At 40.8% G+C, this 23,887-nt stretch overlaps 1 protein-coding gene across 1 annotated transcript in view; it reads left to right on the top strand.

Annotated features, from left to right (window-relative positions):
* The first annotated feature begins 21,479 nt into the window (after positions 1-21,479).
* The window catches only part of dock4b (dedicator of cytokinesis 4b), a 112,453-nt gene continuing 110,045 nt past the window's right edge, over positions 21,480-23,887 (top strand). Inside the window, exon 1 of the mRNA XM_014985181.2 lies at positions 21,480-21,734. Coding sequence (XP_014840667.2) covers positions 21,698-21,734 — 37 coding nt within the window. The 5' untranslated portion in view covers positions 21,480-21,697. The remainder of the gene's footprint in view (positions 21,735-23,887) is intronic.

Below are 23,887 nucleotides of genomic sequence, written 5' to 3'. Positions count from 1 at the left end.
TTCAGGCCTTGTTCAGCATGCCCTGCGTGTTGCATCAGTGGGCACAAGCTCTGGCCAACCTGATGCCACAGGAATACAAATCACTCCCTGCAGAGAGCGGCTATTGAGACACGGAGCTGACGGGCGATGATAGAAAATGTCTGAATATTAATTTCATTTGCGATGCTTCTCTATTAAATAATTCATAAATGACATAGCCTGGAGCTATGTGTGCTGAAACCGGCTGGGTTAAGCCTGTTGCAGCAAGAGGGGAGCTAAAAAAAATAAAATAAAGAATAATTATGGTGTCTGCAAGTTGATGAGAACACAACATTAAACAAAGATGAGCAGAGGTGATCTTTTCAAGACTGCAAGCAGTTTCCTTTGAAATGTCAGAGTGTGCCCTCTCCCTGTAGTCTACTTCAAACATTGCAAAGGACCTGAAGGAAAATGATATCAAAGTCCCTCATTTGGTTACTTTAGTTCATCTTTTACGATTAGCAGTATTTGCAGTACTGATGAGCAGTGTTTGTTTTGCAGTACCCTACGAAGGAACCATATGTAGTGTCTAAAGTTATGCATCCGTCAAGTGGAGTGTTCTTTCAAGTAGCCAATTTACACTAAAGCCCACATGTTTGTGGGCCTACGGACGAACGATGGCGAACTGAAAATCTGTATGAAAGTAAAAATCTGTCTGTGGAAGTGGGCATTTTTAGCAATATCTGCATTATGTTTATAGAGGTTTTCAAAGACGAACTGTTTAACAAGGTAAAAGTGGGCAAACAAAAAGTAAGTTGCGCATTTTTGACTTTTTCAAAATGCGTAGATCGTCAAAAGAGTGACGCATCTAGCACAGGCTATATAATAAAGGTTTTTAGCTAGTATTAAAAATGCTTGGATGGATGACTCGTCTTTCTAAAAAAAATAATTTGGTGGCATGAGAAAGAAACATCAAAATAAAGACTTCAGAGACGGTCTTTTGGACTGAATTCTATATAATGCTTACAGGAAGGTTTGGCAAAAGCCAAAGCACAAAAAAAAAAAATCAGCACAAACTTCACAGACCGTCTCTTTAACCCTGATTGCAGGGGCTCATAGAACCTGAGTACCCTGCAGTCACTGAGTTGATCAAAGTATTCTGATAGCTGACGGTTGCTTGACCTCACCTCATCGGCAGGGCAATGGTACAAAAAAAAAAAAAAGACAGCGGATCTACAATGAAATGGCACAAAAAGAAAGAAATGGAGGTACAGAACTAACCCAAAATACAGACCCCAACAGATGAAAACGCTCTGGGATATTACAAGAATTTGCAAACCTTGATCAACTAAACTTTAAGCGGCTCTCAAACCCACTATCGTAGCAACAACCCTCTTTGCCACGGCGGTGTTTATCCACAACCAATGTTACAGGCACCCATGTGTTTTTTTGTGAGGATGATTTTCCCAATAAAATTAGTTTCAGAAATCTCTTCATATAATTTCCCATTTATATTTGCGTTTATCAAACGCCCACCCCAACGCTATAACAATAACAGCAAAGTGCTGGTTAATAAAGATCTAATTTGCCCATCCCGCTCCTAAATAGAGACTGCTAGTCACTGAAGCTCTTATTATTTCCCCTCATTTCACTTTTTGTTTTGACAGGATTTAGCACTTCATCAGACAGCGAGGCTACGCTCCCGTCACTGTAATTACCTTCTCATCTTAGCTCGTTTTTTGTGTGTGTGTGTTTTCTTTCTCGCTGCCTCGTGTTTTGCATCTTCAATCTCAATCCATTAACCTTTTAACAGGACTCCAGAGGGATGGAGGGGTAAAAGGGCCTTTGTTCTGGGCTTCGCCGAGGTGCGCACCGCACCCTCAGAGCAATCGATAGGATGGATTTTGCTTGATCAAAGACAGTAAAACAGAATAGAAAATTAACTTGACTCCATGTCCAGGACGAGAAAGTAAGAAAAACAGAGAAATACCTGCAGTAGCACTTTATCACAAGTTTAAACCTCAACTGAGACGCCGTCTGCTTCAGACCAACTGTTTGCAGATTTGTTTACAAGCCATACGAGTTGAATCACTTGTTAAACCTGGCCATAGTTGAATGGACGCTTTGCTGTTAGCTCTCTGTTATTGTTTTAGAGAGAGACTCTTTCATGGACAAAACAAATCCATACTCTAAATTTGCTGAAGGATCCAGGACAGTAATTTGCGTGAAAGAATTTTGCACCCCCAGATAAGACTTATCAGATTATTTAGAGAGAGAAAAAAAAATCCATTTAGGCCCAAAAGCTTTCTCTCTCTCTCTTTATCTCTCCCTCTCTCAAACACACACAAATGCAAAAACAGGGTAATGGCATTATCACCTAGGCATCTGATTAAGCAGATTAAAAACACTAAGTGTCTGGCTGGTAATGGCTCTTTGGCTATCCTAACAAACTTGGATATCCCTCTTAAAGTGTTGCAGCCACTTTTCTACGTGTAATTGTTTGCACTATTATTAAGCCTTTAAGAACCATCTTAATGTAATTCACGTTTTATGCTAAAAACTCACATTGTCCATTTACAGGGAGTGCACAGAAACGCACACCACCCTAATCTTTTTACATTTTGCTACGTTACAGACAAACTTTGTTGCACTGGGGAAGACATTATGAAATGAACAATGTTGCGGGGAATTCTAAAACTACAAAACAAGAAAGTTAATACTTAGAACCAACTTTTACTTCCAGTAGTGCTGTGATTTGCAGATGTAGAGACTGAGTCCTTTTTACCCTTTTTATTTATTTATTTGTAAAATAGCACAAGCTCAAACAAATCTGAAGTCAAACCAGCTGTGAACATAATTTTTCAAGACTTTAGAGTCTCAAATGTATTTAGGTCTAGGTTTTGACTAGGCCATTTTAACTTATGTACATGTTAGGTAAGTGTTTTTTGTTGTTGTTTTTTTCCCCCCGTCTTTCCTAGTGTTTCTTAGGACTCAGGACTAAAGTTGCCCAAAAAAAAAAAAAAAAAAAAAAAAGGAAAACCAGAAAGAATTGCCACTTTAATATCCCACATTGCAGATTTCCACAAACAGATATTCAAAAAGCTCCCGGCGTGAAATGCGTTCAATTTGTCGACAGCATTTTTTGTAATTCCGTCTCTTATAAAAGCCCTTCTTCCATTATGGAGATTTGTCTCTTTGTTCCACTCTTCCCTTCTGCTTCCAGTATGCAAACCAGCACAGAAAAGGGTTGGCTAGCTGTAACTTGGAAGCGAGTTCTGGTAGCCAGCTTTGAAGATTTCTGGACCCACTCCTGTTAAAGCTGATGCAACTGGTTAGTGGTCAGCAAAAAAATACAAATAAAAACTCCCATCTGCACACAGGCATCAACTAAATTGTGGCTGAAAGTAATTCACTAGCACAAGAGATAACAAAAAACAACAATTAATATTAAAATGATATCAAACATTTCCAAAGCACATTCTGCAGGCAGTGATGAAGACTACTGATTTGTGTGTGTGTGTGTGTGTGTGTGTTTGAGAGCTGGCAGCAGCCATCCAGACAATGGGGTTTCTTCGAGAGGAGACATTATGCCCACAGGCTAATAAAGCAGGCAGATCTGTTGGGGAATCTCTCTGGCTTGGCACACTGGATGACTGTGCTTCATTGTTGTTTTCTACCCCTCTACCAGTCTTACCATGTGCATCCGTTCTCTTTGAGCCTCTGGTGCATACCCACACGAAAACATATGCCATCTGTCTATCAACCCAAATGGTTAATAAGCTGGAGAATATTAAAATTCAATTTGTTCCAGTTCGTTGTTAAGGAAAGTCTCTCAGTGGAAAATAAATTTGAGACATATTTATATATATTTTTTGTCAAACATCTTAGTACAAGTATTTGACATTTGCAGAAGGTGTTAAAATGCAGTGTGAAAGTTAGTGTTATCGGTAAAAAGGACATAATAAAAAACATCTTAATGGAGATTCTGCTTTCACACAGAAAAAAAAAAAACCCAATTATAACACTGTTGGATGGATGTTAGACAGTAGCATGTGGACCTGTAGACTAACCGTTGATTTAAAGGTTAATTAATGTCAAGTGATTGCACTCAACCAGGAGGCAATTAAGAGTAAGTTATTGCTCTCTTTTATGCAACAACCACCGTTCTATCACAGTCTGATCTTCACAAGAAAGTCCAATTACTAGTGTATCAAGGCGCAGACCTTTTTTTTTTTTTGTAACTTGGATAAAACATACAAATTTAAATTTGATCCTTTGTATCATCACTCACCGATGAAGCTTTGAAGACGGAAAGATGGAGACAGAACTTTTCTCTATTACTGTCATCTTCAGGTATGATATAGGAAGTACAAGATACCACACATTGGCAATACTTAATTTATTTACCCCAAAGCATATTAATGTTCTGTTGTGAAACTGCCGCTTGACAGAAAAGTGTATCTTGTATTGTCCTATAGCAAATTCTGTGGGCGAAATCATTAAAACTTTACTATTAAGAAGTTTGTTGGTAAATTGTAATGGAGCTACGCCTATTCATGCTTCACTACGGAGAACTCTTAAATTCATTATTTAAGTCAATTGAAGAAAGCGGAGCAGTAAATGTTTCAAAAAAGGAATGATTTTAACTAGGCGACCTCATACTGTGCTTTTTGAAGATGGAGATTCATAAACATTTAGTATTGAGGAAATAGTAGAAACCTTTTGTGAGCCCATTTAACAGTGGAAAGACAGTCGGTGGCAAATTAAACCTTCCAGCAAATTCTATGTTTAAAATGCTTTGCTTGCTGTTTTTTTTTTTTTTTTTTCTTCTTCCCCCGTTTTCTTTTTAGTCACCTGGCTTCCAGCAGCTGAAATACCAAAACGTGTCTCTCCTGCCAGTTCAGTTCAGACAAATCTTGGCAGAGACATGAAAATGTGGCTATAAAGAGCAGGACTTCAAAGAGGACCCAAACAGGGACGCAGCCTCAACTTCCTGTCAAGACACTGCGTCCAGGAAGTCAGCTGGGGAAACTCCACACTGTCATCTGGTGTCCATGAAACGCTCAGTTCCCCTTTTAGACTTCTCTGTTTGGTATTGTTTTTTATTGTTCGGTACAAGTCGGCAATGGCCTAGTTGAGTAAAATCAGGAAACCTGGAGGTGCAGACACAGGAGAAAGTAGGTGGTTTAAAAAAAAGAAAAGGACCAAAGTGTTTAAATTTCAGTCACAAAAAGATTGTGACGATGCAGGTGGGGAGATGTTCATGGTGTTGCCTGGCAACCGTATAGCTACAAAAGTGGGGGAAGTGTTGTGTGTGTTCTTTTTTTGTTTTGTTTTGTTTTTTTTACATAAGTGCTTTGATTGGTTTTAGAAGAAAAGACAAAATGGCTCATTCTATGTGGAATATGAATGAGTGGAAAGAAGAGAGGAAGTATTTTGTGGTGAAATTTACAACAGGCGTAGTATAAAAAGGGATCTAAAAACACAACATTTATAGGTTTTACAGTCTACATTTCACTTGATTAGAATCCATGAGAAACTCTGAATCTGCTGCTGGGGGATTTTTATTGGAGCTAAATTCTTTAATTTAAACACGGCCTCTTGGTATGGCGATCATCGTTTTCCTATGGCTGTACAAAGGCTTATATTACAGGGGCAAAGAGGGGGAAAAATAAATCTCCTGAGCCCAAGGAATATATATCTGAGAGCTGGTGGAGGATCATGGCTTTCAGGTAGAATCCGCTCATTGGCTTTCCTGTTCAGTCAGTTGTAAATCTCTGTAGAGAGGAAACCTGCGATGAACTGGAACTCAAGTAGTTCGTTCTGCTGAACCGATCGATATGCAGCACCGTGAGAAAATACTTCTGAATTTTGTTTTCCGACGAAGCCAAACCAAGAGAATGTAGATTTCATTTTACACGGAGTAAACCTCATCCAAACCAGCCTGGGCCGACTTTAAAAACGGATTTCTCCGTCGGTAAGTTATGCACGTGTGATTGAATTACTATTTCAAACGCGTTGGAATTTAGTGGATCATAGAGCTTGAATTGTTTATGGCTGGTGTGCTGTAATCTGTTCTCGATTGGCAGAAATCGACTAAATGGCAACAGATGAGAACAAGATGGAGGCGCAAGCTGGCAAAGGGAGAAGTTGATTACTCAGGCAAAAAAAACAACAACAAAAAACAGTGAACTACTCTGAAGCTGAATAAATCAAACAATGCAACTCCAATTTCTGGTTCAATGACTTCCTTAGTTTTGATGTTTCACTCATAAATAAACTGGTGCACAAAAACACCAGTGCAATTCCAACTACAAATATAAACGCTTTACTGTCTCGCACCAGCTTTTGTATTTAAATGACACTGGAAGGCAACGTATAAGCCGTCATGTTTGAATTATTAAGCATAAATTATAAGTAGACATTGATGGATGATATCTGCACATACAATTTTCAATAAGTGGCATGAAGCAAGTAGGGCCCTAAATGGATATTCGCAAAATGTACTGAAATTCACATTTATAATGCATGTCATTCCACCTGTTTCTTTTTTTTTTCTTCTTTTTTTTTCTTTTTTTAATCAGTATTCAGGCGGTACAATCTTGCAAGAGCCTTGACGGGATGGATTCTGATTTACACTGACACTAACATTGCTGTGCTCTATCTGAACCCTCACATCACTGCCAGCGGCTACAAATAAAGATAAGTAAATCCCAGCTTCCCCGCATTCCGACCCCAGAGGCTTCAAGGCTTGGGTGAACCTCTACTGTAAACACTGAGAAGAGAGGAAAAAGTTACACCGGCTTCTTATTTGCCGTTGAAGGGTAACGTGATGAACGCGCAAATCGGACAGAGGGCATTAAAAAAAAAAAAAAAAAAAAGGTAGAAACAGTCATGGTGGGAATACATTTGGAGGTCAAATGAGTCAAACACGGGAGAGATGCGTATAATGATAGAGACGGAGAAATACAGTTAATGGCTTCGGGCGGTGTTCAGATGAGTGTGCGTAGCGGTCCGGTGCACAGACTGGCTGTAAATTTATTACCAAAGTGTGCTTTGCTGCAGCTGCTCGGCCCGTGGCTTTCTCCGTAATTCATAGAGACAGAAACAAAGGGAATACGGCGGAATATTAGAAAACGCTGGGAATCAGGGGTTCAACACGTTCTATTAAATTTACGCCACTTTTTTTTTTTCTTTTTAAACGAAATGTATTACTTTGCAATTTGCACTTGGCACTTGGTCAATGGTCTCCTGTCACTTCTAGTCGTGATTAGTTTCAAGGAACCTGAGCAGCCTAGAAAGCAGCGTAACATAGAAATGTGAAAATTAGCAATGAATCAACCATTTTAACAAGCGGAGGGGGGGGGACTATAAAATCTTCCCTGACTCATTTCTACTTGCATATTTTTATTTCCCTGTCTATTCCACTGAGGTTTTCTAACCCCCAAAATACGAGTTTCCCTCTTATTGATGCGAGTGTGTGGTTGGGACTGGGTTTCGTCTTGCAGAGCAAATCTTTAAAGCCCTTAGCAGAAACCTGACATGTCCCAGAGTCCCCAAATCATCCAGCCGTCGTCACTGCACAAAGCATTAAAACTCAACACACTGAGACCAGCACAAACACTGACTGGGTATTCACCGTCTGAGGATGTTTGTGGGGCAGAACGATGCCCCTCTTAAAATGTAAGGTGGAAATGGCAACTAATTATCCATGTTACTCCCAGCCAATAGGACTTTATTTAAAAAAAAAAAAAAAAAAGGCTAGGTTGAGACGTTGTTGAAAACAACCCAAACTGCCTTTCCGTACCTAGAGTGCTTTTGACTTGCTTCCCCAGAAACTACTGTGGCAAGTACTGAAACCTCAAGGAGTTTCGAAACTCTTGCCGCAGTCTGAATTTGCTGCTCCGAAGTTCTCTGACAGGGGGGCTCAGGTGAGCCTGCTCCGGTCTAAAGTTCCAGAACTCTCCATAGGGTTGGCATTGTGACGTCTTTTGGACTAAAAGATCCTACGTGGGACTCTAATCTTCAGCTGTCATTCAGAGTTTCTTGCTGGGTCCTCGCAGTCTCACCAAATGATTACATTTAATTTTCACAACAGAATGACACTAAAAATAGTAGTCATTTTTAATTTGGTCCTATTTTCCTTACCATTAGGAACATTGTACAAATATCGGCATTCCACATCAGAAAATGTAGCCATCCTTTAAAAAAAAAAAAAGTTTAAACCTAAAAATGATGACGGTTGTTCTATTAGAAAATTACAAAAATGTCTTGTAGTAGTTTTTATCAAAAATTCAAAGATTTTTTTTTTATTTTTTCAAAATTTGCAGGTATAAACCTGTTTTATTCATCTCAACTAAGGGCAAAAATACCTATTTGGATTCTAAATGTTGCAGTTCCCTGTTCTATATCATCCTCCATTAGATTCCCCTACAGAAATCAACTGTGGCCGGATGATCAAAAACAACCCGAAGACGGCAGCCATAAGCTGAGCCAACATCCCATATTATTGTTTTGCATGTTTGCAAAAGGATTTTAATCATGGTGTGCTCAGTAAACATAATGGAAGCCTTTGATTCTAATGGGGTGCAAACAGCTGGATGCGGAAGCTGTGCTCATTCCCACCTGGACACATTCTTGGCTGCCTCGCTGCTATCAGCTAAATAAACTCCATTAAACAGTCCTGGCACCGACTCGTATTATTAAAAAAGCTTAATTATGTGTCTCTTTTTCTTTTTTCCTTCTCTCCTTGTCTGCATCTGTGCTGGCATGTGCAATCTGTTTCTCATTTTATCTGCAGGCCTAAATCTGTAAATGTTGCCTCTCTGCCTTCCTATCCTTGTATCCGTGTCTCCTTGGTGAGTTTCTTTTTTCCTCCACAGTCTGTATTGATTCTGCTTTCAACGGCAAGTGTGGAAGTGAGTGTTGCTTCAAGCTGGGGCAGCTGGGTGTCTGTTTTCCCTTGCATGTGGTTTACCCCATTTGCGTTTGTCAGTGTGTGAATCCCCACTCCTCCCCCAACCCCTCATGTTTCTGCTAGTCAACAGAAAGAGACAAGAGATGCCTCCGCATAACGCTGGGACATCAAATGTCAAATCCATGTATTCTGACTCTTGTGGACATTCAGTGAAAAATATAACAGGATTTCAGTGGGTTTATGTTTCTGTAATCATTTGATTTTTGGTTGAAATGTGTTTTTGTTTTGTTTTTTTTGGCAGAAAAATGAAAACCAGAAATCTAGCCCACCCCCCTTCTGCCTCATGTATATGAATAAGGTTTTCCTCTTTCTCTGGTGAATTCCAAAAAAATAATAATTTCTTTGTGTCCCCCCCTCTCCCCCTCCCAGCTTTCTCCGCCTCAAAGGTGCTTTTTTTTTTTTTTTTTTTTTTTTTACCGCGATTACAACCGTGGTGATGCCTGCGCCCTGCCACAGAGATCAAAGATTCACAGATCGTACTTCGGTGTTTGCATTTGCACTCGTACGGGAGCCGCCAACAGCCGAGTCGATCCAAAAGCACCGTGACGACGCCTCGGGGGTAAAGGGCGCGAAATCCGGGTCTGGATGTCAGAAACGTCGACGGAATGAGCTGCCTTCATCTGCTCACCGTGAAGGTGAACCACATGCTGGGATGCCTCAAAGCGTCGTCGGTGCATTTAAGACGGCAGTCTGCAGCCAGTCCTCAGACGTAAATATAGATTTAAAAAAAATGAGTGAAGCAATAACGGGTACTGTAGAGCAGTAAGTGGCTTTCTTTAATGGTAAACAAGCTCACGTCCGTGCAGTGACTTTTTCTCAAAAGCGGACTTTTGTGCAACCAAATCGCAAATCAAACATACAACACTCAGGTGCATTAGACCTTTTTATTAGATTTTTTTTTTTTTTTACATTTTTTGAGTAGATGTTGATTTTTTTTTTTTTTTTTAAATGCTACATTTCACGTTGGCTCTCAGACTGCAAATCAGGAAATTGGACTGTTACATTCTATGTGAGAAACCAAGCCAAAGGGCTTTTAAAGGTTGCATCGTCTTTTGTGACGGTTTGAACAATAAAGGAAAACCCACCGGGACTCCAGCATGTCTGTCAGGCTCAATATGAAAGAGGGAGACAGACGGAGAATGAGGTATCTGTGTGATAAAAAAAAGAAAAGAGAGAGAGCCTAACAAACACAGGAAAGGTTAGTAATAGACGATAACACATTCAAGTCCTCTCGTGGCTAAACTGCATCCTTGTACAGAGTTAATTAATGCTCTACTTATTTAGAAATGCTGTATTTCTTTTGCCACGGGATGTGTGGATGAGTGGGTTGGTGCCTGATTGGTTTGTTTTGATTCAACATAAATTACAGGATGTGATAAATCATGGGCGCGCAGCTGCTGCTTCGACTATTTTGCTTCTCGGTCCCTCGCCCTTCTTCTCGATTGTTCGGTCGTTCCCAACGAGCTTTGCTGATGTGTCACTGTGACAGGGCCATGGTCACCAAAGACCCCAGAGTTACGCACGAAGGACGCCCAAACAGATCAGACGTGCACAGGTCAGAATAAGATCTTTGCTTTTGTCGTGCAAACCCTTGAGCTGTTCCACATTTAGTTATGCTGCAACCATAAAGACGTTGACCGACTTTATTAGGATTTGACAGACCAGTGCAAAGTGGCACATAATGTAAAATTAAAGCGAAAGTTGAACGTTTTTTTTTTTTTTTTCCTTTTACACAATTGTAAAACTTAAAAGTTTAAAATGGACTCCCCCTGTGTTCTAAACCTGGTGGTGGAAGCATCATGCTATGGGAATATGGGAATTTTCTCTACACAGGCAAGCTGCCAAATAGAGGGCAATGTTGCAATTGCAGTATTATTTAAATAGGCAACTTATTAAGGCAACTGGTTGCACTGGATTTTTTTTTAATAGGAATCGGCATAGAGGGGAGTAAGCTCTTTTACTCCACACTTTTCAGATTTGATTTCAAATTGTTAATCTTCAGTTATTGTATAATTCTTGTACAATTATGAACCATATTGCGTTGGTTGGTCAGTCACAAAATCTCAAAGTAGTTTGGGGTCTATGGTTAAATTATGTGAAACGATTCACAAATTATTTATACTACGGATGGAAATCAGCATCTCTTTCAAGCCGTTGTGTTCACGTCAGTATTGTCCGTTCCCTAATATGCACTGTAGCCTTCGAATGGAATCGGTTCAATATCTGCAAGACACTACTCGTTGCATTATATGCTGCATGAAAATCTGTCGCCGTGTGAGTTCCAGATGCATTTGCGTCAGCGTCTCTGGACCGCCCGGCCTCCGCTGTGAGTGGAGCAGCGGGTCAGAGCCTCCTCAGCCTCCCCATCAGACCATTATCAGAGTAAAGCCTGCTGCATCTCCCACCGAGCCAGGAGGCATGGACCTGCCCTCCACACACACACACACACACACACACACACACACACACACACACACACGCACACACAAAGCCCTATTATTAAGGTTTTCATCAGTGTTCTCGGCACTAAGCCCTGTTTTTGGGGAGCATAGAAATTACACACTGCTGCACAGACAAAAAGAGGAGCAATTTTTGAAATGATTCATCTTTACAATTATAGGATTAAGGTAACCGTTCATGCTGGTTGAAATGTTTGTAACTTAAGATCTTAACAGTTGTTAAATATTAGTTTTAAATGGGGAATAAAATGGGGTATTATGTGTCTGAAAATGACTGCTTGCGTTCTCTTTCTCCTGGGAAAATGTTTTTTTTTGTGCATTAGCTTTAAAAGAGAATTTGGTCATGTATGAATGATGCAATTTGCCTGGCCGGGCTACCTGACCAAGACCCGACAACAGGTATGGTTATTTACTGCTGTACGCATGCCATTAGCATGTACGCCAGCATGTAAGAGACTGCTGTGATTTTGTTTTTGACCGTTCGACTGGAACGTGACTAAATCCTGCAAGGATGCCAGTCGTTTTATCTCGCGCCTTTCCGCTTTTGGCTATTCAACTTTTTATTCCTAAGGATTCTAAAGTAACTCCAAGTTATCGGTTGTCCTTCATACAGAAAGGAAGCAAAATTTTGTTTCCCACTGAACAAACAACAAATTGTTTTGTTGTTTGTTTGTTTTTTTTAATAAGTGGATCATTTCCATTTGTAAAGATCTTGTGTTTCTGCAGCAGCCCCTAACGATTTATGCACAGGAGCTGGTGAGATGGTGCTCCTGACTGTGCTATGCTGTGCAGTAAATCTCTGCTGTTTTATATCCTGCTGTGATGTGTAATCCTGTTGCCTTATCTTTCCCACATCAGCCTTCCTGCCTCTGGTTTGCTTGACAAGCCAGAGCCGTACACTCAAACGCACGATAACATCTGTGTCAGAATATTCTTAAGATGTCGTTTTTAAAAAACTGCTTTTGCTTGCTCTCTAATAAAGATCGCGTAATGGTTATCGCATCTCACCGTGTCAGTGGCAGCTTTCAGTCTACATTGTCAGACTTTTTCCATATCTGGTTTCTAATGTCTCCTTTTCTCTTGATCCATCAAGCAGTCAGTCCCCACTGGCGTACGAGCTCCCCATAATAATGATATTAAGATAATGACGGAAATGGAAGAACTTAATTGCCGCATGAATGCAATTAGCTGCTCCACTGACCTCAGCTTACTTTTCCACTAAATGTCAGATTAATAAAATCAAAGATCATCAGCCTAAGACTGCAAAGTTTATTATGCTAACGAAAATGTAAAAGACAATCTAACAAGAGGACAGAGACCTGTCTGATTGAAATCACTCTTTAAAGTCAAACACATGCAGACACACTCTTATGTTGACCTTTTTTTTTTTTTCTTTTTTCAGGAGTACTGATCATCAAACCCCTAATTTGAATGATTTTTTTTTTTTTAAGCGTGAATTGGGCAATTATACTTTGAAAAGGATTGCAAACAAACTCCCCCAATGGTAATTTGTGAAAATTTGCTTTTGTTTGCCGAATTGTTGGGATTCATTTAAACTTGGTGATCTCCAGCATTTATCCAGCTTTTTCTTTTTTTTTCTTCTAGTTGATGCCATATATAATGCAGGGGGGGGGGGGGCATCAATTTTAAATCGAGTCGAGGTCGGGGTTTTCCCAAAAGCTTCAAAAAACACCTTTGATGGTGAGATCGGGATGGAAGTCCAGCTGTGTCCACGTTTGAACTGACTAGCTGCTAATTCGATGTGATTAAGAATTTCACGGTAGTCCAATTAATTACTCCTTACACTCTCCTATGTTGGTAGTTTTTAATTCATTTTTCAACCCTTAGTACAAGGCAGTTGTATTACTGGCAGGGATTATGTGAAAAGTAATTTTGAAAATTACTTTTAAATATTCTTAAAAAAAAATTTTCTCCCCTCTGATGTTGATTCCGTTGCTGCGTTTCCTCATGCCACAAGTGCTGAATGTCGTCGCGTTAACCAGAGGCTCCAGTTGAAAACACGTCGCCGTGCTTTTTTTGGGACCATGTAAACAAGGCTGCCGGGTTAATCGTACCTCTCGTGGCATTTTTCATGCTCTGCGGATCGGGTGAATCAGGAAAGCAGAAATTATCAGCTCACCTCACATGCACCACCTCTTTTAGAAGGATTAGAGCGGACGTAGGTGTTGCAGTTGATGCGCTCGGCGCAGCACAGAGTGCTCCTCGCTCCGACTCCCACAGGCCGAGCGACTGTTCCAGCAGCTTAACTTGAGCCAGAAAAAGAGCAAACGGCTCTTAGGCGGGAGCTTCTCAAGCCTCTGTCGGCGTGCGGTTTTTAGATGGTGAAAGCGTTCAGATCCATTTGAACCCTTGGACTTTTGCGCATGTTACAACCCACAAACCTCAAGAACAGTGTCATTGTTGAAAGGATTTCATGAGGAGTTTTTCAAAAACTATGAAGGGGAACTCGTTTTGCTCGGCAGAGATCCCAGTTGAACCTTTTGGCAGACATCCAAAATGCTGTGTTTGGATTGAAACTACCACTTCACCATGAATGCGCCATCCTAATGTATGGATCATAAAGGATTTCCTTCTCAAATTCTATGGCAGGCTAAAGATTATCACTTTTAGTTTGTTTTCAATTTTGTGTATGGTGGACCCCAGTTTTTGGGGGCAGTCGGGACCACAGTTGCCCATAAAAGCTCTAAATCTGCAAATAATTAAAACCCTTTCGAAAAGTGATTATAGTGGCATATTTTAGCAGTTTAAACACCAAATAATATGCACATTAGAAAACATTCTAGCACTACCACAGACGTAAATATCCACAATTTTTGTTATTTCCACTCTTTGGGGTTCAGCCAATCATCGGCAAGGGCTGCAAATGGCTTTCCTTGATTGGCTGCTTAGAAAAAGCCACCAAAGGGCATGTCAGGTAGCCTTCCACGTATTTATTTAATCTTTTCAAGCTTGCTCTCCTTTCCAATATTTTAGATATGCACCCATATCTAAAATAACCCATAAATCAATGAGTGGACCCTCAATTGGGGATTATAATGGGATGTCTGGGCTCATGGACATGACTAGTCCAATGAGATGTAAACTCACCACAACCTTCCTACTTTTTGGCACAATTGTTTTGTGTGTAATGAACAGTTGGTAAGAGTGCACTATATTTAGCTTTTCGTGATCCATTGTTTCCAGTTTTAGAATGGAAATGTCCCCCTTTTTTTTTTGCTGAAATAACAAATATTAATGCTTACATAAATTAAGCGCACATGCAGTCATTTTCCCCCCATGTGCCCCTTGTTCCTACACCTGTGAAACATTTTCTTTCTTGCTGTCCCACAACTCGTACTCAACAATCATAGATCAGTGACATTTAGGAAAATGTCAATTAGGAAAAGAAATAAAAAATTATCTGGACAAAAGAAGAGGGTGTCATTTGACGTGACATGTGAACTGCAGCGCTTGTTGGTCGGTGGCTGTGTGAAGGGGACACATTGCCAAAGGACGGCTTTCAACCTGTGAAAGATAGCTCAGTTTATGGCAGCCATCTGCCTAGTATGTGTACGTACGTGTGTGTGCTTGGACGTATGTACGTGCTCCACAGACAGGGTCGCGTTTTCACCGACGGGTGCTGGGGTCCAGGTGGCTGCTTATTGTAATATTGCACCGTCAGTGAGCAACAACGCGGGAGATGTCGGAGCCCAGCAGAGCTTGTTAGTCATAAAATCACAGCCGTCGGCGGCCTGCTGTTACCGCAACCCCGAAAACTGTAACCCGAGTAGAAGTTGTGCTCTGGGTTTTTAGGGTTGTGGGTTTTTATTGTTTGTATAGTCTAGAGATCTGCCCTTATAGGGGCAAGTACATAAAGTTGCCCTCTAAAGGTAGTAATCTCGAACTTTTCTGCATTTTGTCGCGTTAAAACCAAAATTTGCAATGACTGTTATTTGGATCTTTTGGCCCATTAAGTTTTTAGGGAAAGGAAAATGGCAAAATTGGAATCCCAGCTAGGAGGCCTGGCAATGGGGCACACAGCTCCCAACTCAGACAGAGGAAAATCTGTTGATGGGACAGCTATTAGTTTTACACACTGCAAATAGGCAAATAGGGTATTTATAATGCCAAACAAAAAAATAAACTATGGTGAAAACACATATTATCTTAAGGACTTCTGGGATAGACTCATACCAGATCAAAACAACAAATATAGTCATGCAAATGCATAGGGCACTGACTATTTCACACATCAACATGTGTGAAAACGGTAAGAACTGTCAGCAGCATACACAAAGGTAATCACTGCTGTTATCACCAGCACGGTAAGGATTTGACCCTTTATTTTTGCTATAACTATTAAACTGGTTAGAAGCTTTTAATTTGAAACACTCAACATCGATCCATCTTGCCTAAAACGGTTAAATTGAAAAAAAAAGAAAAAAACAGGTTGAAATGGTACGTTTTAGCAGTTTAAGTTCGTAAAATAGAAGCCCTTGCTCATGTATGTAAAAGTATTACCTGTAGGTTCAAACACTGACCTAGTCAAAGCACCAGGCTGGAGATGTTCAATTAGAAATGGCAGCCGGTAAATGATAAAAAGGCTGCCTCATCTCCAAGACACCGCACGATCGCAGCGACTTGTTTTCAATGGCAAAGAAGAAGAAGAAGAAGAAGAACATCTTGATGTCAGATCTCACTTGTGCTGCGTGAGGTTTTTGGTGGCAAAGCTACGAGCATCAGAGAAGCACTTAAACTTGACGAGATGAAAGGTACGGCGGCGTCTCCCAGACATTTGATCACACAGCACAGGAAACACTTGCAAATAACACAATCCCGTCGTGTGCGAGCTGCGAATCCTCACCTGCGACCGAGTGTGATTTGGAGCCTCAAAACTCTGGGAAATCATTTACGGTGCTGCTTTTCACCGCCGCTACAATGAGAGAGAACGAGAGACTATTTTTACACCGAGCTTGGAGAACAAAGTGAAAACCCTTCGGAGGGGAGAAAAACTGTGATGCTACAGTCTTTTTGAGAGAATATGTAGACGCCGCTTTATCATTCTTGTTGTTTTTATTCCGACCTTTAAAGATCAGTGTGAAATAAGTAACCGTGTACAACTTAATAATGACTGATTAGGTTATAGCAACTGCTAGCAGGTTGATCGAGATGAACTTGGAAGAAAGCAAAGATTTATAGAAATGTTGCTCCAAGCTGTTGGTTCAAAGAAGTTAAAAGGTGACAGAAAACCTTGGAGTGCCTGAATATATGATTTTAGTGAATATACGATTTTTATACTGAGCCTTTTGTACGCCATCAGTACATGATTCATGTGTTTTTGTGATCCACCGACTGACTAAACTTAGACTTTGACTAAAATGCAATAAGCGGGACAAATCCTGCAAAAAGCAAAGTAAATAACTCAGATTCCTCTCAAATATTCCTCTTGTCTTTAAACAGTACAATGTGCACGGAAGAGTGTTGTTTTTTTTCCCTACCAAGGCACAGCCTATTTTCATGGCTATATTTAGAGGCCTGCTTCTGCTGGAGGTGAGGATATAGCCTGCTGTGTGTGAGCTGAGGGAGGCATATGCTTTCCCCCCCCCCCTCATCTGACCCACGTTTCCTGGTGTGAATTAAATCAGAGCTGAAAAGTGCTAAGAAGCCACGATATGGAATGGTCTCTCGAGATAAGCCAGTGTCTCTTCCGTTTCGTCCGCCGGGGTTAGAGTTGGGCCCGCTGTTTGTGCTCCCCCTTTATGGCATTCTAAACCAGTAGCTTGTGGTGGTTTGAAACCCATAAAATGAGAGGACACACACACACACACACACACACACACACACAAAAAGAAGCAGCCAGAGCTGCACCAAAAATGAAACTTGAGCGCTTCGGCCACCTTTGTTTACTTTAACTTGTTTGTGCCTCAAAAACTAGTACGTCCATCTCATTCGATGCGAGTGCACCAGAAATTCCTCTCCCTTTCGCCTTCCCGCCCCAACCGGCTTGATTTATGTGCCACAGATGTGGCGTGGCCAGAGATGAAAAGAGGATGGTGGTCAAGCAGCGGAAAAGATGAGCTATCTTCATCGGCCGACGCCGCAGACAAACATCCGACTCCACGTGAGACACGCGACGTCTTCTGAGAAAGTTCAGGATGAACGTGGGGAGATGGAGGGATGTTGGGTAGAGGACAGAGCGAGAGGGCAAAGATGAGATGACGGGGATGAAGATGAGATGACAGGAAGGATGAAAAAATAGCACCTGAAGACACTGCTGGATGCTTGATGTGCCCTAAATCTGACAGTAATCCTCTCATGGTCTGTTCAGCGGGCAGACATGCCACCTTTGATCTCTCACCCTGTTTTTTTTTTTTACCTTCTGTCCAGCAGTTGTTACTTCATCTGTCAATTGTTAGACTTCTGAGTTATTTTTGGGTCATTCCAAGCAAACTCACCTTCACTTCCAAGTTCTCCCAGAACCTTTATAAAACTCAATTTTATTGGGTTTATTTTTGATTTGAACTGTAACCCTTTGTCGGAGACCCGGACAAAGCTGCATGTGACTCTTTGAATCCCCTACAGTTGTTCTTTATTACTTTTGTGAAAGATTATGTTAAACTGTGTTTTTTTTGTCTAAAAGTGATGAAAAGCTCAGTTTTTCGCCATTTGTCTGTGATTTGGTTCAGTGTCTGTATAGAAACCCCACAGGACAACACAAAAAGACTAAATGCGTTGCTTGCTTTACCAATTCTTTTGTCATTATTCTGAAATCTAGCACTTGGGCCTTTAGAGTGCTGTAATATCTAATTTTAACAACCTTCTTTAAAAGGATGTTTTATTCCAAAATTTTAGAAAAGGTATTCCAAAATTGAATAACTTTTGAAAATGGAAGGTGCAGAAAAGATGATCTTGGTGAATCTGCGCCGAACTAAAGAGTGGAAACTTGGATCTTGGAATGGGATCTCACCCAACTTAACCATCGGAAAAACCAGTAAGATTTACTACTTGGTGTGCCTTGTAAACCATCTGGACTTAGAAGCTAGTATTTCTTAGTTCTAATTCAGCAAAATTAAATGAAACCTTCCCCGAGAATGGAATTCGAAGTTGGAGCTCCTTCACAAACCCGGAGTTAAAAATCTGACATGGCTGCCAAGGTAAATTTAAAAAAAAAAAAAAAAGGTAGTTATAGCTACTGCAATATATCCTATTGCAGTATTGGGCTGTTTGCATCCCAATAAGTCAGTTGTAGGTACTAAGCAGAGGCAGTGAGCATTCTGTCAGGTTTCTGAGTGCATAAAATAAAGAAATACTTTTGTACTTGTGCTTTTATTGCTAGTAGAAGACAACTTATCATTGACCACAACAATTATCAAAAGCTGTCTGAATTCATCTTGGACCTGGAGCACAGTCCAGATGAGGGTGATGATTGGCGTAATGACCGCCAAGATGGACCCTTTCTTCTTAATTGGAATTCTCACATCATGGGGCATCCTTGTTGGCTTTCACTTTTAATTCTTAAGGTTCTCACTTCAGAATCCAACCTTCTCACCACGACGGGCTGCATTTGTCTTGACGTTCCAGCTCAGGCTAATCTCTTCTGTGTAATCACTTCTTCCCTTCTTTATCGCTACATTAAATGGCATTAAATGGCGATATAGAACTACCCCTTGTTTCCTCTTCATATACAAGAAAATGCACTCTGGCTTTAATCTCCTATCCTCTCAGGGGTGATTCCATGGGGCTCCTTGGCTTACTTTACTCCTTTTGCTCATGGTTTATTCATATGTTAAATGGAGCATTCCAACACTTCCAGCCTGCACCAATCACAAATATCAAAGCTATGGGATGTAGTGGTAAACCCACTGTAAGAAAAGTAAAAAAAAAAAAAAATCCCACTCTGTAAGAAAGCATACCATGACAGTTACCTTAACACATGAATGAGGAAGAGCCTCAGGTTGTTTGCTTTTTCGGGGTGCGTCTGCTCACAATCTGCCGTACGAACTACAAAGGTGAGGCGGGTAAAGTGGACATGCGAGCTGGTGATGAGGCACAAAGAAACGAGTCACTTTTGACACTTCAAAGAATTTTTAAACGCACTATCCGCCGCATGAGGAATGCAGAGAGGGTGTTTGTCAGGATCCTTTGTACTTAAAGGCAACAGCAGCTACACCCAGGTGATCCGAGGGGGAGCAGCAGCAGTAGTAGAAGAAGAAGAAGAAAAAACAGAGTTGTGTGAATTTGTGTCAGATGATTTTCATTTAATGTTTTCTTTGATATTTTAGTTCATTTCTCTGCTCCCTCATTTGAAAACCCCCATGAATTTTTCATGCACAGTTTGTCCCGGCCCACTGAATCTGTCCAAGAGGCTCCTACGCTATTCCAAGGTCATGATTTAAATTGGCACCATGATCCCCTATGCACAGAACACGCATTTTTCTGTCAAAATGTAAATCCCTGTACGTTTTATTTATGGACCTACACAGCAAAAATAATTTTATAATTTAAAAAGAGCAACTAAAAACTTCAACGACTACGTTCACCCAGACGATCTAAAAACAAAGCTACTGGTCAGCTGAAATGTGGAGTCGTAAATGCATAAAATGAAATTATGACTTCAATGTCTGATACTACAATTCCCAGAAGGCTTTGCTATTTTTTTCCTCCTCTCGCCGCGCTCCCAATGAAGTTGCGTTAAAGTGCTGCTCGGAAATTACTTTACTAAAATCACAGCTTCAACTTGAGTCTACTATCATTTGATGGAAAAAGAGAGTTGTACTTTTAAAAGTGATCTTTATTTAAGTGAAATTGTGAAGCAGGTAAATTCGACACATGCAGTGGATTCTAACTAATTTTTGTTAAAAATGCATTGCCACAGTCATTATGATAGTAAAACAGCAAAAGGTAATTTCTATCTTCAATATCAATCTGTTTCTAATAAGCTAATTTCCTTGTAGAAATATTTGCAGTTTCCTCAGCAGGAACTCAAGTTTGAACAGTCTGTGAATTTTAGATTTTGAACCAGAAATTATTGAAATGTTAAGGATTCTTTTATTGGATACCAATTTCAGCATCGTTATCCAGTGTCCATGTTTCCTTACTATGCTTACACTACAGAGGGCCCATTCAGACAACTTGAAGTGAAAATGTTTTTGGCAGAACACTTTATTTTAACTGCTCCTGCCTGCCAGAATGGGAACTTTTAGTCTCAGTCTCCACTGTCTTGTCAGCATTCTGTTTGTGGTCAAATGCTCTCTGAGGGCCAGAAACGTAAGTTTTGGTCTCGACCGACCAGGCTAACATCTTCCACGTTAGCCAAGTCACCCTTCTTCTTTTAGTGAGCATCTAACAACTATGCACTTGTCCTCAGCAAGTTCTACCACTTGAGCTTTGCATCTCTGCAGCTCTTCTATTGACTTATGCTTCCTTGATTAATGCTGACCTTGCAGTTTTGTTATACCCTTAGCATTTTTTCAACCAAGTACTGAAAAATGTCCTTGGTTAGTTTAATCATGCAAGTTAAATCTTACTGAGAAAATAAATTCTGATTTGCATCAGACTTGCTCCAACATCATACTTTGATATGTGGATTGAACTTAACTTTGTATTGGACTTCTCATGACTTTCCCTGATCATTTTGATATTTTGTCTTCATAATGCTGTTTGTTCATAAGTGTTTTCTTGTGAGTCTTAGGTGCTTTCGCACAAGGGGTGTCTTATATTTAGAATAATTTACTTGGATTTTATTTAGGTTTTTCCAAGTAAATGGGGCTAAATATAATAAAAACATTTTAGATTTATTTTTTTCATGTTTAAATATTGAGACCCATTCATTTACCTTTAGCTTCAGTATTGTGTGCTATGCAGTGATGTCTATGTGGGCTTGTCGCTTAAACTCTAAACATAGCTACGTTGACTTACGTAGTTAAACATGCGAGTTTTTTCAAGGCAGAGTATGAGGCAGTAATGCTTCCCCCCCCCCCCCTCTTCCACCAGCACATCAAAAACCAATGTACTTCTGAAATCAAAATTTTCCTAAGCCAGCCCCTGAATGCGGACTCAACTCGCGGTTGTCACGTTTCCCACAGACCCTGAAAGCGGCACGACTCCGTACCACTACGAGCAGCAGCAGCAGCAGCAGCAACGGTGTGTGTGGTGGAGGCGACGCTTTCTCCTTTCTGTAACCTAAACAATGACTCCTGCTACCGACCGGAGGAGAGCCCACTAATAGAATGCTTCACACACACCTAGAACCCGACGTTTCGCTGCTATTCCGTCCGCTCGCTTAAGTGTCCCGAGCGTAAACATGTGGATACCTACAGAACATGAGAAATACGGCGTCGGTGAGTTTTATTATTGCACGTTTTTATTATTGATATTCTCAGTGAAACGAAAAGCGGTTGCCATATTCTTCTTGCTCTCACAAGTGCATTTGTGTGTAAATACATGTGTGGATTGTGAACTGGTTCTATGACTTAGGCATTGTTTATTATTATTATTATTATTATTATTATTTATGAAGCATCATTTTACTGGGCTGTTTCAGTTTTTAATTGAGTCTCGCATCGCAAAACATACCTATCATTTTCTACTAGAGAACCCCACGGTTTGATGCTTACGGGGTTTTTTTTATTATTATTTTTGTTTTAGCTATGTTTTGCTGTGACATTAACCGGACAGCGTTTCTTAAAAAAAAAAAAAAAAAAAATCACTGTTTCTGCTCTTCTGTCTGTTTGAATGGGAACCCCAGCTAAGCTTCGGGCAGTCGCTGAATGTCGGAGTATTTCTGTACAAATTATCCGAGAGAAAACCCCTCGTAGATGGAGGGGAAAAAAAGTAATTAGGAGGTCCTCGGTCACCCGGCGCGATCTCAGGGTGAAATAGACATGGACGCGTGGGGATCATGGTAGCAGTGTGTGTATGCGTGTGTGTGTGTTTGCGTGTGTGTGTGTTTGCGTGTGTGTCCTCCACATCGCATTGTTCCAGACAGTCTGGGAATCACACACTCAAACAAGCGACAACAACGCAAGCGGTGCCAATTGTTGTTGCGACAATCCCGCCGGTAGACTTTGTCCTGTTGATGTGTTTGCGCGGATTTCCGTATTTGTCTGCAAAACCTGGTGCAGCTTATTGAGCTGGGGGGGTAGTGTGTGTATTGGGGGTGCGGGGGGATCAATCAGGAGGGACACGAGTCTGTCATATGGACATTCTCTGGAGAGATCTGCTCCGCGGAGATGCTTTCGGTCAATGCATGCCTCAACAGTTTCATTCAAAGGGACTTAATCAATGGGTGGGAGTGTTTGCCACCTTATTAAAACCGATTTAAACTGCAATTTGTCACTACAGGATGATTATGGGTGGGAGGGGGGGGGGGGGGTCATATAGTTTTGCGTTGCAAAGTGTCCCCCAAAATCCAGCACTTTTAACACCATCACCTGCAGTTTGTGAAGAAGGTTGAAACCCAGCATTTGGTCCCCAGTTGTCATTGTCACCTGACCGCTTTGTGAAATGTTTCCCCTGGTGAGTGTTTGCTTCCCTTCCCTATCCGACTTAAATCGCTGCACAGTTATGGCTTATTTGATCCTGTGCTATACACTCCTCTGGAGCCCACAACCCCTATATTTCCAGAGACAAATGGATTTAAGCCCATTTAGCTACTTAAACCCACACCCGGCTGTCAAAGTTCACTCTGCTGAATTAAAGGAGGTCATTTATTTTGGAGGCTAAATAGTAACCATTGTCCGAAGACTTCTTAAGGGTGCCCAGTTAATTGGATTAATTTTTTATCCATTCCCCCCCCATTTTGCACAATAACAGCAGTAAGACTCTTAATTGGCTGTGATTTATTCCTTAAGACGTGTTGGCAGCCACAGACTTCCTTTTGAGTTGTTTCTCTTTTGAGGAAGGAACAGCAGTGTTTTCCTGTTGTGAAATTCAGCTAGCATTATCCACAAGCGCACAGACATGCACGCATGCACACCCACACTAGCAAACATGACTAGAAGATGTTTTATAGCAGAGAGCGGTCGCCGCAACTTTAAGTCATAAGCTACAGCATGTGAACTGGATGAAATCAGAGGGTCAGTTTGTCTGGTTGGTGTCTGGAGAGGATGTAACTCATTCTGTTAGATCAGCTGAATCAATATGGACTGAAGAAAAGCTTTTCTGTGCTTAAGGAGCATCACGATGGTGATTGTTGAAATTTAAAGGGATGAGCTTATTTGATGATCAAAAGTCAAAAGCATCAATATTTGTGACATAGTGATGACGTATATTTGTGCAACATATGAAATGGACAAATGATGCTAAAACCTTACTAAATGACACATTGGTGTACTGTATCAATAAATCGGATAGGGACAAAACTGAGCGCTTTTCTTTTTTGAAGGGGAATGAAGAAGTGGGGAATTTTTTAAAGTCGAGAGCTGACTGGGAACACCTGAACCTAGTGTACTGTCTCTTTAGATTAGATTGACCTGGGAATGTTTGGGTTGGC

The sequence above is a fragment of the Poecilia mexicana genome, unplaced genomic scaffold, assembly GCF_051168715.1.
Source record: "Poecilia mexicana isolate PSO_F unplaced genomic scaffold, ASM5116871v1 scaffold_23, whole genome shotgun sequence".
NCBI lineage: Eukaryota > Metazoa > Chordata > Actinopteri > Cyprinodontiformes > Poeciliidae > Poecilia > Poecilia mexicana.
The sequence above is the reverse complement of the archived record's forward strand: the minus strand, read 5'-3'. Positions and strand labels throughout refer to the sequence as shown.